The sequence below is a fragment of the Mugil cephalus genome, chromosome 3 (genome assembly GCF_022458985.1).
Source record: "Mugil cephalus isolate CIBA_MC_2020 chromosome 3, CIBA_Mcephalus_1.1, whole genome shotgun sequence".
Classification (NCBI taxonomy): domain Eukaryota; kingdom Metazoa; phylum Chordata; class Actinopteri; order Mugiliformes; family Mugilidae; genus Mugil; species Mugil cephalus.
Window position 1 is genome coordinate 25487963 of NC_061772.1, and position 13705 is coordinate 25501667.

General features: G+C 43.6%; 1 protein-coding gene across 2 annotated transcripts in view; it reads right to left on the reverse strand.

Annotated features, from left to right (window-relative positions):
- The window catches only part of pcdh17 (protocadherin 17), a 56382-nt gene that overhangs the window by 41058 nt on the left and 1619 nt on the right, over positions 1 to 13705 (reverse strand). For both annotated transcript variants that reach the window (XM_047580541.1, XM_047580540.1), the window contains exon 2: positions 10667 to 13462. In XM_047580541.1, coding sequence (XP_047436497.1) covers positions 10667 to 13162 — 2496 coding nt within the window. In that variant the 5' untranslated portion in view covers positions 13163 to 13462. The remainder of the gene's footprint in view (positions 1 to 10666; positions 13463 to 13705) is intronic.

A 13705-nucleotide genomic window follows, 5' to 3' on the forward strand; every position in this document is an offset into this window, starting at 1 on the left:
ATAATGAGGCATTCTGCTCAGGTGTTGGCAGTCAATACAACAAAACACATACAAAAAACGGAAAAGATATATATTTATAGACATACAGGGAAATGCTGTGACCCCATCTATAAATAGAAAAAAAGAACAAAAACACTCCACGGAGGTACTGCGTGGGGTCTAATTTTAGTTGATTAGAGATATATATGTTTGTTTGTTTTTTTAATTTTCCCCTACAAATTTAAAGAGAGCCTATTCAGGTCCCAGGTGGAATCCCATCTATGTATGTATGTATTTATGTCAGTTATGTTTATGTTTACAGCAGTTGCACGGTCACCCTGCCATTGCACATGTTTGAAATTGAAAAAATATATATATATATTTGAACCTATGCACTATTTGAATAGCTAAATATTGAACTGAAAAATGACAATAATAATAATCATGTATATTTATAAATAGCACTAGACCGGGTTTAATATAGGATACATACATAATCTCTCCATCAGTGTGGGGGGCCGTAGCCTGAAAAACATTGAAGACCCTTGTTCTACAATATTACTTTTGAAAGACCTCACACCATGTACCAGACAACAGAAGATCTTTTTCAAAAGGCTCAGACAATGACACTGTCTAAAGGAACGCTAGAGGAAATCTCTCCTGCCCCGAGCCATCAGTCTCTACAGCTCCTCGTCCGGTCGCGACAGAGGTCACTGGACTGCACTTATTGTTAGAGGCATATTTTGCACATGACTGTTCGGTTGTTGGTTGTGAAATAATTGAATGTCATTGCAATATAATTTTTCAGTAATCAATTATTTTATTATTCGCGTAAATATTGTGTATATAGACGTGTATATTTATTTATTTATTGTCTTATATTATGTGTGGCGTGCCGAACGCCTGCATACTGCTTCTGCAACAGTCTATCTATCTACTCCAGTATGTCTGCAGTCCCCACCATTATTATCTCTTACAAAAACAACAACACTGTCAACGATTCGGCAGCCAATTCGGTGTCAGCTGCCGTCTCTGAAGGCAGCTCAGAGGAAACTTCCCCGCTCTGAAGAGGAGGGGCGACGCAACACCCGCCGTGTTTGTACTCCTATCAACACAATCCACATCTGTGGCAGTTTAGCCCCAGGAGTAAATGATAAATGTAGCTTTTGGCATATATATTTATGCCAACACACAAAAAACCCCTAACGCAGCAGTTTGCCAGCTCTCTAAAAAAACTGCGTTGTTTTCCCTCACTACTTGAGACATTTTATGTAGACACAACCAACCAGCTGGTCTGGGTAGCAGGGACCAGCTTTATGATTATTGATGAAAGAAAATCTGCAAAGTTTCGAGGGGGGAAATAAATGAAGAATAGAGGATAGGGCTACACATTAAAGGCGCATTAAAGAAGTATGTGATCTTGGTGCGTAGGCAACTAATCATCCAATACTTGCTCGTCAATAGTTACTATAGTTAGCGGAAATCTCGAGTCAGCACTGACCTCGTTTCACCCTCATTAATCCAAAGCCAAGTCAGCCCAAAAAATCCAAAGCCGTTGTCAGATGTGACGCACCGATGGAGATCACGCACGAGCACTGGTGTAGTATAACAACACTTTATGGTAGGGCAGTTCTTTCTGACCGCCTGGTAAATCCGCTTTTCCCGCATTTTCTTTTCTCAGGATGTTCTGCTGGACACTATCTATTCACACCTGTTTTCAACGTGGCCAAGTTAACTAGCCGCTAGCTGGCTGTGGCGTCATATTCACCGTCCAGGCATGAGTGGTATCAATCTTCTACCATCTAACTCCTGGAAGGCAAAAATCAGCTCTCTAAAGCTCTATAAAGTCTGAATAAAAGGAATTGTAAACTAAAATCTCTCCTCAAAATAAACCACATCATCAGCGCTGATAATAACAGCAAACATGAAACCTCCAGTCTGCTGCTTATTCTGTTCTTTATGCATGTTTCACTATGCAAACAATTTAAATATTTAGTCAGTTGGTTTCCCTAAAAGCAGCAATTATTATGCTAAATGAACTTTAAATCCATTCTGCTGCGTTTTCCCGCTTTAGATGATGTTGATTAATACAAGTAATTATAAATGGCTGCAGCACGAAACAATACGATTAAAGAAAGAAAAAACAGTCAGTGTTTGGAATGATATCTAAATGTGCATGCTTGTCTTTTTACAGTAGGCCGGCATTCAGCTTCACCATAGTGTTTTCTAAACTGATATCATGAACCCTCTTATCTTGCACTTGAATCAAATTTAAACTAAAAGGAAAGAAAAAGCATGCTTTCTATAATTCAGCATTGAAACAAAGATTGCACAAATTGTGGTTTGTAGACAGAAGCTGAGAGATTGTGGAGGGGGGAAAAAAAAACATAAAAGAACAGAATTATTCTGTCTGAATTGACAGAGGAAGAGATGTTCCGTAGATGAAAGGATTTTAGATATTTCCCCAAAGCCCAGAACAGAGGCCAGATTCGTGTATTTAAACACATGCATGCAGAACGCACACGTGCCTAATGTCAATACGTGCACAAGTGCACATACGCACACCTGGGTTCTCTCTCTACACAGGCAGCAGATGGACCATGTTTCACTTCAAGGTGACCGATCTACTGTATATGCATCACGTCAGTGGGGGGAGAGGTATCTTAGCAGAGGCTGAGCCAGAATAAAAAAGAGGGGAGCGAGAGGAGGGAGGATAATGTCCGTACACGTGGGTGAAAGCTGACAGAAAAGGCTTTAGGATAATGCTCCGTTGTCAAAGTGTTGGACGTCGGTTCGTCTCGGCCTCTTTTAAGTGCGTCTGCGGTGCATTAAGAATCTCTGAGACCAGCTTTAGCATTAATCAGCTAGCCCCATAGAAGAAACAATCACACATAATCTCAGGCTCTAAACCCCGCTGACCTTCTCTTCAAATACAAAGATAAACTCCCCTTCAAACCTCAGTCGTTTAAAGAAACACACAAGCCCCTGGCTCTAGCTGCTGGTAATTTGTTTCCTCCGCGCTCCCCCCCCCCCTATTTCTCGCAGTCTATCTGACTGGTTCCTCCCACAGCAGCACTCATGTCCCTCCACCTGGGAGTACATTGACTCAGCGTGTCAACGTGACCTCAAAGAGGACGCATTTCAGACAATGTGTGCGAGGAGAGAGGATGTTTTACACCATCAATCCGGAGAGAGGAGAGGAGAGAGGAGAGGATAAAACAAGAGGAAAGGCGAAAACGTTTCATTCATCATCGCAGCAGCGTTGAGAGTGTATAAATAGCGAGATGTGCTCAGAGTTACCATTGAGCCAACGCTTCCATCGCGCTACTTCATTTATTAGGACTGTGCGCGGATCAATACAGCAGACATATAAACCCTGTGCTGTTGACAAGATAATCTCATCATTATGAATTTGGCTTGGGTCGTCGGTAACATGAGCAATTGCGACGCTCATCTGAGATGACAGGAGCAGAAAGACATGAAAAAAGAAGAAAGAAAAGAAAGAAAGAACGAGAAGAAAGAAAGAAAAAGAAAGAATCTGAATCTAAATCTGAATCTGCAAAGAAGTTGCGCAAGAGCGGGGGAATGCCAGGACAAGAGTGCAAGCCCTTTTTATTTTTTTACTAAACAATGCTCAGAGCAATATATAATGAAAAACAGTATTTCAGTACCAAACAGCTAAAATCAATAAGAAACAGAGCAAACCAGGGATTGATCTGAATGCTAAAGGCCCCAAAAATACTTCTACCTAAGACATAAATACAGTGAGGGGCCAACTGAGTACTTCTGTGTCGTACAAAAGAGACGAGTCTAGCCAAATATACCATTTGCAACACGCCATTAGCATTCTGCTTTGGACCCACTAGCCCGAAGAGCAGACACGGTCAACAATTGACAACAAATCTTGTGTGCCCACCATTTAATGGGCCTTTTTGTTTAGGCAATAACCTCCGAGAGTACCGACACACTCGCCCCTGTTGCCACAAACACACAACAGCCCCGGCAAAACACAGCGGCTGTCAATTCCCTTTAGACACACACGGGGCTTTAGACATGGGAGTCAGATTTCAAACTGTGGTACACATATAAGCAGGCGAGAGAAGAGGCAGTGGGATCTCTCCTGTTAGGAGTGTCAGACTTTCTCAGACACACTGGCGCGCAGACGTAAGCTGGCGGAATTACACCGTTTGTAAAAGCGCTCCTCAAATTGCAAAGCAAGCAGTGATTTCCTGATTGGGCTGCGGTAATGCACTCCAGCGATAGCATGAGGGGAAAAGAAGTCATTTTCTAACAGCTTGTTTTGACATGTAGTTAGGCGAAATAAAAGCAAATGAGATGATATTCATGCTATATCCCTCCAATCAATTAATCACATTACTGATGTAGCTGAAGGAGTGCTGAACTGTAAAAGGCAAGGACAAGGGGAGAGAGACTCAGGCAGAGAGGGATAAATCATTTCTCTTATACTAATGAGATAGAAGGTGAGAACAGATTCACATAACTCATTCCCCGCGTTGCTTGTTGTTTCCACCGTACATGCCTAGGGGGCACAGTGAAGGAAGATGTGGCAGAAATAAAAGCTCTTTCACTTTGGACGGGCGCCAAGACACAACGGAGCGAGTTCTACTTTGTTTGACTTTGAAAGTGTTTGATTTACAGCAAGGAGACCCAGCTGCTGGCAGTTCAGAGAATACATCGCCATGCCGTGTACGTTTAAGGCGGCCTTGCGTGCGAGGTGCATTTTGCCACACATTACCGTGCGGCCACTACTATCTGCAGCCATCTATTGGTGCGGCTGAGGCGCCCCGCTGCTTAAAACGTTAAGTCTAAAGAGCCCAGGAGGGATCTAAGAGCCTTCAGGGGGCAGGCAGGCCCTACAGGGAAGCCCATTCCAATCTGAGGGAAACCAGCAAGACTGGTGCTTGTGAGCACAGCTGGTGGTAGGAAAAGGTGCATGTGTGCCTGTGCACATACAGACACGAGTAGACTCAGGGCAGGTTGAATCTAAGTTCCCTCCACTGTGAAGGTTTTGTTTCCTTCTTTTCAGACTGCTGTCATTTTGACTGGCTTTTTTACCAAGGTAACTTGGAGCGTACACAACATTATTTTGCCACTACCTGCTTTTTCCTCTAAGAAATATTATGCAGTGGATGCTTTGATATAGATATATATATATATATATATATAAAAAGACACTGGTGCTAGTTTACCAGTTTCTACTTGCTTTGGCTTCACTTTTGAGGTGCCTTCATCCATCTTCATTTACAGTCCATGCACCTGTCGTGCTGGAAATGTGGGCAACTGGCAGTGTAAACAGGGTCAGGAAAACAAGGCACGTCGTCACACACACACACACACAGTCAACAAAACCCACAGCAGCCGTGGACTTGGCAGCCTTCTAATAGCAGAATAGGAGAGTAATTAGTAATAAGCTCACAGGACTCGCCGGTCTGCCTATCGAAAGGAAACCAAGCAAATCAGCGACACTTGCTCCTCAACAAAACGACATGATATTCTGAAGCTCCGGTGTCAGCGAATGAAGCAGAGGAGTCCCGATCATCCACATCCCCGCTTATCGCGCGCACATTCTGGCGTACACAAACACAGCGTAACTCCAGAGCGAATATCCACTGACAAGCCGCGGTCTTATTATCATGCCCGTGTCATCTCCAATAGGCTGCTTCCTACGGAACCAAGCAAATTGGTTTAATGTGTCCGGCCAATCTGGCTATCACAGAGGTCAACTTGTGTCCTCATATCCTGTCTCTGTCTCTACACTGGTTAAAAAACAAAAAACAACAAACATTCCTTTGTTACCCTTCATTGCCAGGACAGGAGGTCTGTTAAAATAATGAAATTATGCAGCACAGCTAAGTGCTGTGTCCATATGAATGCCATATGAACAGCTGGCTGAGAGGATATATGGCGGATGACCAATATTCATTTTACATACATTATTGTCTGCTTTGCATAGCCGTTCCCCTCTCTGTCCAAAACTCTACTTGAGTTTGTTTTAACTTATACAGGAAATTTGTACGTGGTGGTGAGCACACTGTAGTCGGGGGCTACACTTCAATTATTTATCAGGGTTACTAGGATGTTTGAAAACTTGCAATAAATAAAACATTCATTTTCACAGCTGCCTGAAATATCAAGAAAATGTTCTGGCTACTCATAATATCTATATAATGAACTATTAATTGCACATATCTTTGAACAGTTGCACAGGGCTTTGAGCCTCCGTCTGTTTAATGTTTTCCTGTGAAATGTTTGAGGCCAGTGTGAATTACCACAAAACCAAACTTTCTGCATTTTTTTTTCTCCCTGAAACTTTCAAATGCAATTTCCACACAGGAGAATGGTCAGGAATAAGCTATTAGAGAGGTTACCACAGTCATCTCCACTGCTTCCTCTCGTGCAGCTGCCTCGCGCTGCGAGCGCACCCGGGAAAAATAAATGAATGCTCAAATTCCGCCAATATCAGAAAGTAAGTAGCTGCTGTTTCTCACTTACCGCGTGTTCTGCCCTTCCTCGTCCAACAATTTCCACAAATATGCGGCCAGAAACGTCCGAAGTTCATCGTGACATCTTGGGGCTTTTCTTCCGATTTGTTAAACGTAAATGACTTATTATCGAAACGGAACGTGAGTGTGCTGCTGCGCTTCACACAAGCCGCTGCAGCTCGAAGACACTGTGATGCATTTGTATTGAAACAAGCGTCTCTGCAAACACTGCAGATAAAATGCCAGTTATGGCAGCTCACAAACAAAGCATTCAGTGACAGAATTTCTCAATTTTAGCTAAACAGTGATAATGTAATTTAGTCTCGTTCCCTAGAGCAACACTCTGTGGTCTGTCTGCACTTCCTCTACTCAGTTGCATCTATCATGTGTGCTTTGGGGGAGATGAAGAAAAATAAAACTGCCTATTAATAATTCAGAATTTCAGCATGTAGTATTATGTCCAATAGCAGTAGGTTTATTTGAGGAAATATGAAGTTATACCCAAAGGCGGGATGACGGTATTTTTATGAACTGGCACGCTCAAATAAAACAAATCTGCCCTGATAACGTGGAAACTCGACTGGGGGACAAATGTACACAAATTACAAATAGCTCCTTGAACTGTCTCTCATAAATAACTGTTTGTGCAGCTAACTGCTGAGCTGCTCGGCCCTGATTGCAAGGGAGTTTCACTATATACAGGTTTACCGAAAGTTGTTCCATAGAAAGCTCCAGAGGAAAGCAGTTATCTAAAGATGAAGGGAGAGAAATGAAATAAAGAGTGCTTTTCTATTCATTGCCTCAGTGGCCACTGAAGTGTGGGAGCAATTTCAATACAATATACAGCGGAGGCTTTGATAAGACTTTTCGGTAGGAACCTCTCGGAAACAGCCCAAGCCCCGGCTACATGCGCATCCGTGTGTTTGCGTGCGCAAGTGTGTGCGTTTCTCGGAGGAGGGGTGTTTCAAGGTTCGGACAAATGCAAGATTGTCACGCTCATAAAAGAGAGGGGCTCTGTCACGGAGCCTGCCAGCTAAAGGCTTAAATCACATGCCTGGAATACACAATGACATTACACCCACACACACACACACACACACACACACACACAATCTCCTTAAATTATGCAGAGTAAGACCATTCCTCGAAGCATCCATTTTCAACATCTGCTCCAGCTACATTGTTGGCATGCATATGCTCAACCTATACAGATCAAAGGAGTGAAAAAAATAAATAAAAAAATGTATCTCCAGTATAGCATCCATGCCTCTTAAATCATCACAGTCACAGCTTTTAGTTTCTATACAGATATCTTTAAATTCATTGTTGAGGATTTGTAAATATTTTCCTTTTTTTCCTAATTTAGGTTTAGTGAATCCTATATATGATGGAGTCCACGTCTTTACAAAACCACTGATTCTCATTCCAAGTTACGGCATTTTTCATTAGACCAGAAGGAGCCTCCTTACCAAGCGACAAGTGACATTGTCAAGTCAGCAGAGACTAGCGCCCCTTTTGTCCTTGCCACTCTCCTCTCAATGCACCCCTTCACAAGGCAGAATGCCGCCACCTAAAGGCAGTTTTTATAGCCTTTCAGAGGACCCCCCACCCCCCTCTTTCACCAAACACTTCTTCTGCTTCTTACTAACATGGACTGTCTTCCACAGAGACGGGATCTTGTTGAAAACAAACTGATATGGTAAATTACAAGCATTTTGAAAGGAAATGACACCAGAGTCTTTTAATGTTTCATCACAATGAGAGCAGCATCTCAAACGGGTAAAAGTAAGCGGCAGAAGAACTTATAACCCATTCAGTGAGCCACAATTTAGCTCAACTGCTGACGTTAACGAAAATGTGCAACTAAATCGCAAAGCGTATTCAAAGGAAGATTTAGAGTGAGCTTGGTCTAACTCTTACTGCAATCCCTTCTTCTTCAGGGCTGAGGAATTTTGCTGCAGATTGGTTTTAACCTTGATTCCACACTAAGTAATTCTCTTCAACGCCCTTAAGTGGAATTAAGCATAATTACGCATCATCCATCTCCTTATCCCAGGAATTCTCTTTACAAATGAAAAGAAGATCTCTACTGGGCTGGGTGCTGGCACGGGGGTGACAATGATAAGGCCAGCAGAGCTCTGCTGATATGTTCGTATTATTCCCCTCTCCCAGCTAGAATCCGAGCCCAGCCGGTTTGCCAGTGCACCACTATAAAACATCATTAGAGGCCGGCAGCAGTGTGGAGAAAGACTGGGAGTTGCGGACAGCTACAGTGGCTGTACTACACGCAGATGAAGACAGCAGCACTAAGGTGCCCTTGTGAAACTGACTGAGCAGGCGTGCAGTATGCTCCCTGACTTTACGCATATCTTTATTTATTTTTCCTATTTAGGCTCTCCTCTCTGGCAACTGTAGTGACAGATGGGCTGAGAGGCCTTGGGATCGATGGAAGGGGGAATTCTGTCTTTGTTTCATGACATTCTTCCCATAGCCACTCTCCTGACTCAGGTTACTTACTGTCCACACGGAGAGAGGAGCAGAGAGTAGGGAGGAGGGAGGAAAGTGATACGCTTCTGTACAGCTTCTGAAGAAACTTAATGCCTCGGGCCATCTCCCTCTACACAGGTTTCTCTTGAATAATACAATAGAGCACCCTGCACGCCTGATGCGTCGAGGGGGCCTCTGTAAACAAGACACTAAGGAATGTGTTGTTGCTGCTGCTTCTGCTCGTATTCCTTCTGAAGTCTGAAGGGGGGGGGGAGAAACGGAAGTTCACCAAATGGGTGTGCAACAGCCTCACAGAGTCCAATTCATCATCACTACATTAGCAGAGAAACAGCCTGCAGAGTGGACCAGCAATTATTCCGTCCCTCTGATTAGGAAGGCTTAACGGTCTTCGTGCTGACCCCTGCCCTATGCAGCTGGTTCATAATAGAAGCAGGGCCGAGACAGAGAGTGAGAACAACAGACAGTGGCCTTCCTCCCTAAAGGGAACATGTCAAATCTGATCACAGTCACACGCACGTCCAATGAAAATAGTGGGACACAACAAAGAGCAAAGAGCTTCACGGAGAAATGAATGGTTCAAGTGTGTCAGGGATGTAACCTGGAAACAATGTCATGTCTAAATGTGCCAAATAGTTTAAGCCTTCGAGTAGAACACAAGAGGATTATTTTGATCAAAGTGTATTAGGAGCGCTTTGTTTTCTTTCATTTACTGTATTCATATAGTGTAGTATGGTATATAATCTCAATATTAAAGTCCCAACCTCACTATCAAGAATAATCCAGCAATTGTCGAATGGTGACCAAAAACATACTTTTAAGTAGGGTTAGAACAATAGGTAAACATCATAACAAGGGTTAAGTTTGCAACGACCCGTTATCCCCAGTGTTACCTACCACTGTCTTAAGCAGGCTTTAATCCCCATCTGACGTGACAGACTTTTAATGGGTTTAAGGCCAGATAAGTTATCACATTAAAGGCTTATACTCCCAAGTACTCCACACCAGGACATATAAAGTAGCCGTGAAAATAAGAACAATCGCCTAATCTCTGGGAATTAAAGTTCCCTGAATAAAGTACAAAGAGCTGTAGAATCTTCTGACAAACCAACGGAGGTATAAATCACTGCTTGGAGTAACTTTCCTCAACATCATTTGCTGTATGTTAATACAATGTAAAAAGGTAAATATCATTTCAAAATGTAATCTATTTATTGGATTTTGATGTTGGGTAGATAAAATATCTATGGTCCTAAATAGAACATATTCTTGGTTATACTTTAGCCACGGGGTAAAAACTCTATATACACAACAGGCAATAACAAAAATGAAAAAAAAAAAAGACAGTAATTGAGTAATTAATGATACGTTTCTATATGAAAACTGATGATTTCAAAAGCCTGCCATGACATATTTCAAGCAGAACTGATTTGTGTTGATGTCACTGGCTCTGTTCTATGAGAGCACCAGAATGGCTGTTTAATCCTTCTAATGCTCACCCCTCCCGTCCTCCTCTTTCTCATAGCGCTGCTGGGCCTCTCTGCCTGTCCTTGTCTTCCGTTTTCTTTCATTTTACAAAACAAGGGGCAAATGCTGATCTAGGAAATGGGAGCTTTCTGAGGGCTGTGGCGTGAAAGCAGTGGCACAACAGTGAAGGAGACCAGTGCAATTTCTCTTACCTGTATGATGGACATGCGGTTAGTAGGGGTGTCTGTAGTGCTGGTGACTGGGCCTGTGAAGCTGGTGTGGCATCCCACGTGGCCTTGGGGCACGCTGAGGTTATTGGCAGTGGGCTTGAGGTACATGACCTCTGACCTTGGTGAGCTGAGTGGCAGGCGTGTCTGGTAGTCAAAGTACATGGGAGAGGTGGCCAAGGAAGGACTGCTTACCACATTCATCACATTCATGGCATCCCGCTCCTCCACCTCGCTCTGCACCAGCATGATGTCGTTCTTGTTAATCTTCTTCTTCTTGCCTTTCCCAAGTTGAGGATGCGAGTATTCTGCAATGCGACAATTATAAGTACGGATCTCCTTATTTTCTCGCTTGCATTTGATAGCTATGGTCACCATGGCAGCCAGAAGCATGATAGATATGATGCTCAGAGTCACAATAAGAGGCAGAGACATGTCCCAGTTCTGATTGTCCTTCATGTGTGGCAGTCCATCAGGGGGACGTCCGTTGGAAGCCTTGATGATGAGTCTGGCAGCAGCACTCAGACTTGGCTTGCCATGGTCCGCTACTCGGATGATCAGCTCCACCATGGAACTCACATCGTCCCAAAATGGGTGGGCAGTTCGCACCTCCCCAGTAACTGGATCAATCTCAAAGAGGTGCTCGTCATTGCCATCTGAGATTTCATAGGTGAGCCTCCCACTCTCACCGTAGTCATTATCCACCGCCCTCACTGTGGTAACAATGTAGCCAACTCCAACATTTCGCGGGACGTGGATTTCAGCCGTGTCATTTTGGAGAAGTGGCAAAACTATGACAGGGATGTTGTCGTTGACATCCAGAATGCTGATGCGTACGGTAGCGTTGCTCTCTAGGTGTGGAGATCCTGCATCTCTAGCAAGAACCTTAAAGTCAAAATACTTTATTTGCTCATAGTTGAAAGATCTCACAGCATAGATGGCTCCGTTAGCAGCGTTCACATTAACATAGGTGTTAACGTCGCCCCCACTCACGTTTGAGTTGATTATGCTGTAGTACACTGTGCCATTCTGGCCGAGGTCTGGATCATGTGCAAGAACAGAACCTAGGTACTCCCCAGGGATGTTGTTCTCTGGGATCTGAAGAAGGTACACTGACTTGGTAAAGCGAGGAACGTTGTCATTCTCATCCAGAATCTTTACAGTGAAGGATTTTGTGGAGTTTAGAGGAGGAATCCCATTGTCTTTCGCCACAATCGTAACATTGTACTCATCCTGCACCTCTCTGTCCAAGGGCCTGTCTGTCACCACTGTGTAAAAGTTATCATAGTTCTCCTCAAGTTTAAAAGGGACATTACCCAGCACCCTGCACTGAAGCTGCCCATTCCTGCCTGAGTCCTTGTCCGTGACACGGACCAGAGCAATGACAGTGCTTGAAGGTGCTGCCTCACTGATGGCTCCTTGTCTCACAGACACAAAGCCTATAGATGGCCAGTTATCATTTTTGTCCAGCACTTTAACGGTGACTTTACAATGGCCTGGGATTGGATTGGGACCTAGATCCTTTGCCTGGACGTCAATCTCAATAAGTGAGCTTTCTTCGTAGTCAATTTCACCCTGAATCTTTATGACCCCTGTTCTTGAATCTATGGAAAACAGCTCCCGGATTCTCTCTGGGGCATAGCCACTAAAAGAATAGACTATTTGTCCATTGTTACCTTCATCAGGATCAGTAGCGTTTAAATCAATCAAGACTTTACCAGGAGGCGAATTTTCAGGAATTTCCACAACATATGAGGGCTGATCAAAGACCGGACTGTTGTCATTGGAATCAATAACTTTAACATTTATCTGCATGGTACCTGACCTAGGATATTCTCCCCCATCAGTGGCTGACAAAATAAGGGTGTGATGGCTTCGCTCTTCTCGGTCCAGTGGGCGTTGAATAACTAATTCTGGGAATTTAGTCCCATCCCCACGGGATTTGACCTCCAAGGAAAAGAGATTGTAGTCATCTCGTGTTATTTGATAGGTTTTCAGGCCGTTTTCCCCTGCATCTGGGTCATGAGCACTGGTCAGGGGAAAGCGTGTCCCTGGCACTGCATTTTCAGAAATGTCAATATCAATTTGATCTGAGGGGAAAGAAGGCGAGTTGTCGTTAATGTCCTGAATATCTATTTTGATCATACATATCTCCTTGTCGTTGGCAAACACCTCCATGGAAAGCTGGCACTTGGGGTTTCTCTTACATAATGTTTCCCTGTCTATGCGCTGTTTTGTGTACAGCAGTCCACTTTGGGGGTCCACGTCAATGAGATGCGGCGCCGAGTTCTCCAGCACCCTGAAGTTGGCTTTCTTACCCTGTCCTCCCTGTCCTGTCTGTTCGAGTCCAAGTCTGGCATCTTTGGCAATGTTCCCAATCACTGTTCCCGGACCTTGTTCCTCCGGGACAGAGTAATTCAAGTTTTTCAATGTCAGGGCTTGAGCCCACAAGAGGAGGAAAAAGAAAATAGAAAGATACATCTCCAGTCAGTAAAAGCTGCAGTAATCTGTTGTGTCTTTACGCTTCCCGTGACCTGTTGATTTTTTGATGAAATTTGGTATTTCTATTATTCGGGATCAAGTGAAGAGTCCTGTTCATCATGCGATGCCTTGACATTTGTCAATCTGTAGATTGTCTTTCTCTGTCGTTTCTTCCTCTGGCAGCAATCTGTGGTGCTGAACACCTAATTTATATTCAGCTGAGCACCCAGACTCATCTGAGCAATAATCGCGATCCAGTCTCCAAACAGAATAGTCATTGTAAGTGTTCACTCATACCACCTACGAAGAAAAAAAGAAAAAAGAAACACATGCATTAAAATCTAAATGTTTAAATTAGTCACTCAGATAAAAATATGCTCTAGCTACACTAGCCTTTTTGCCGGTAAGAAATCAGATCCACTGCTGAGCCAAAACTGAAACAGGGCTCATGTGTAATTCATCTCCGCAATTATGGGAGAAGCTTGTCAATTAGTTAACCTTGGGAAGACACCCAGTGCATCTCAGATACACGAAGAAATAATG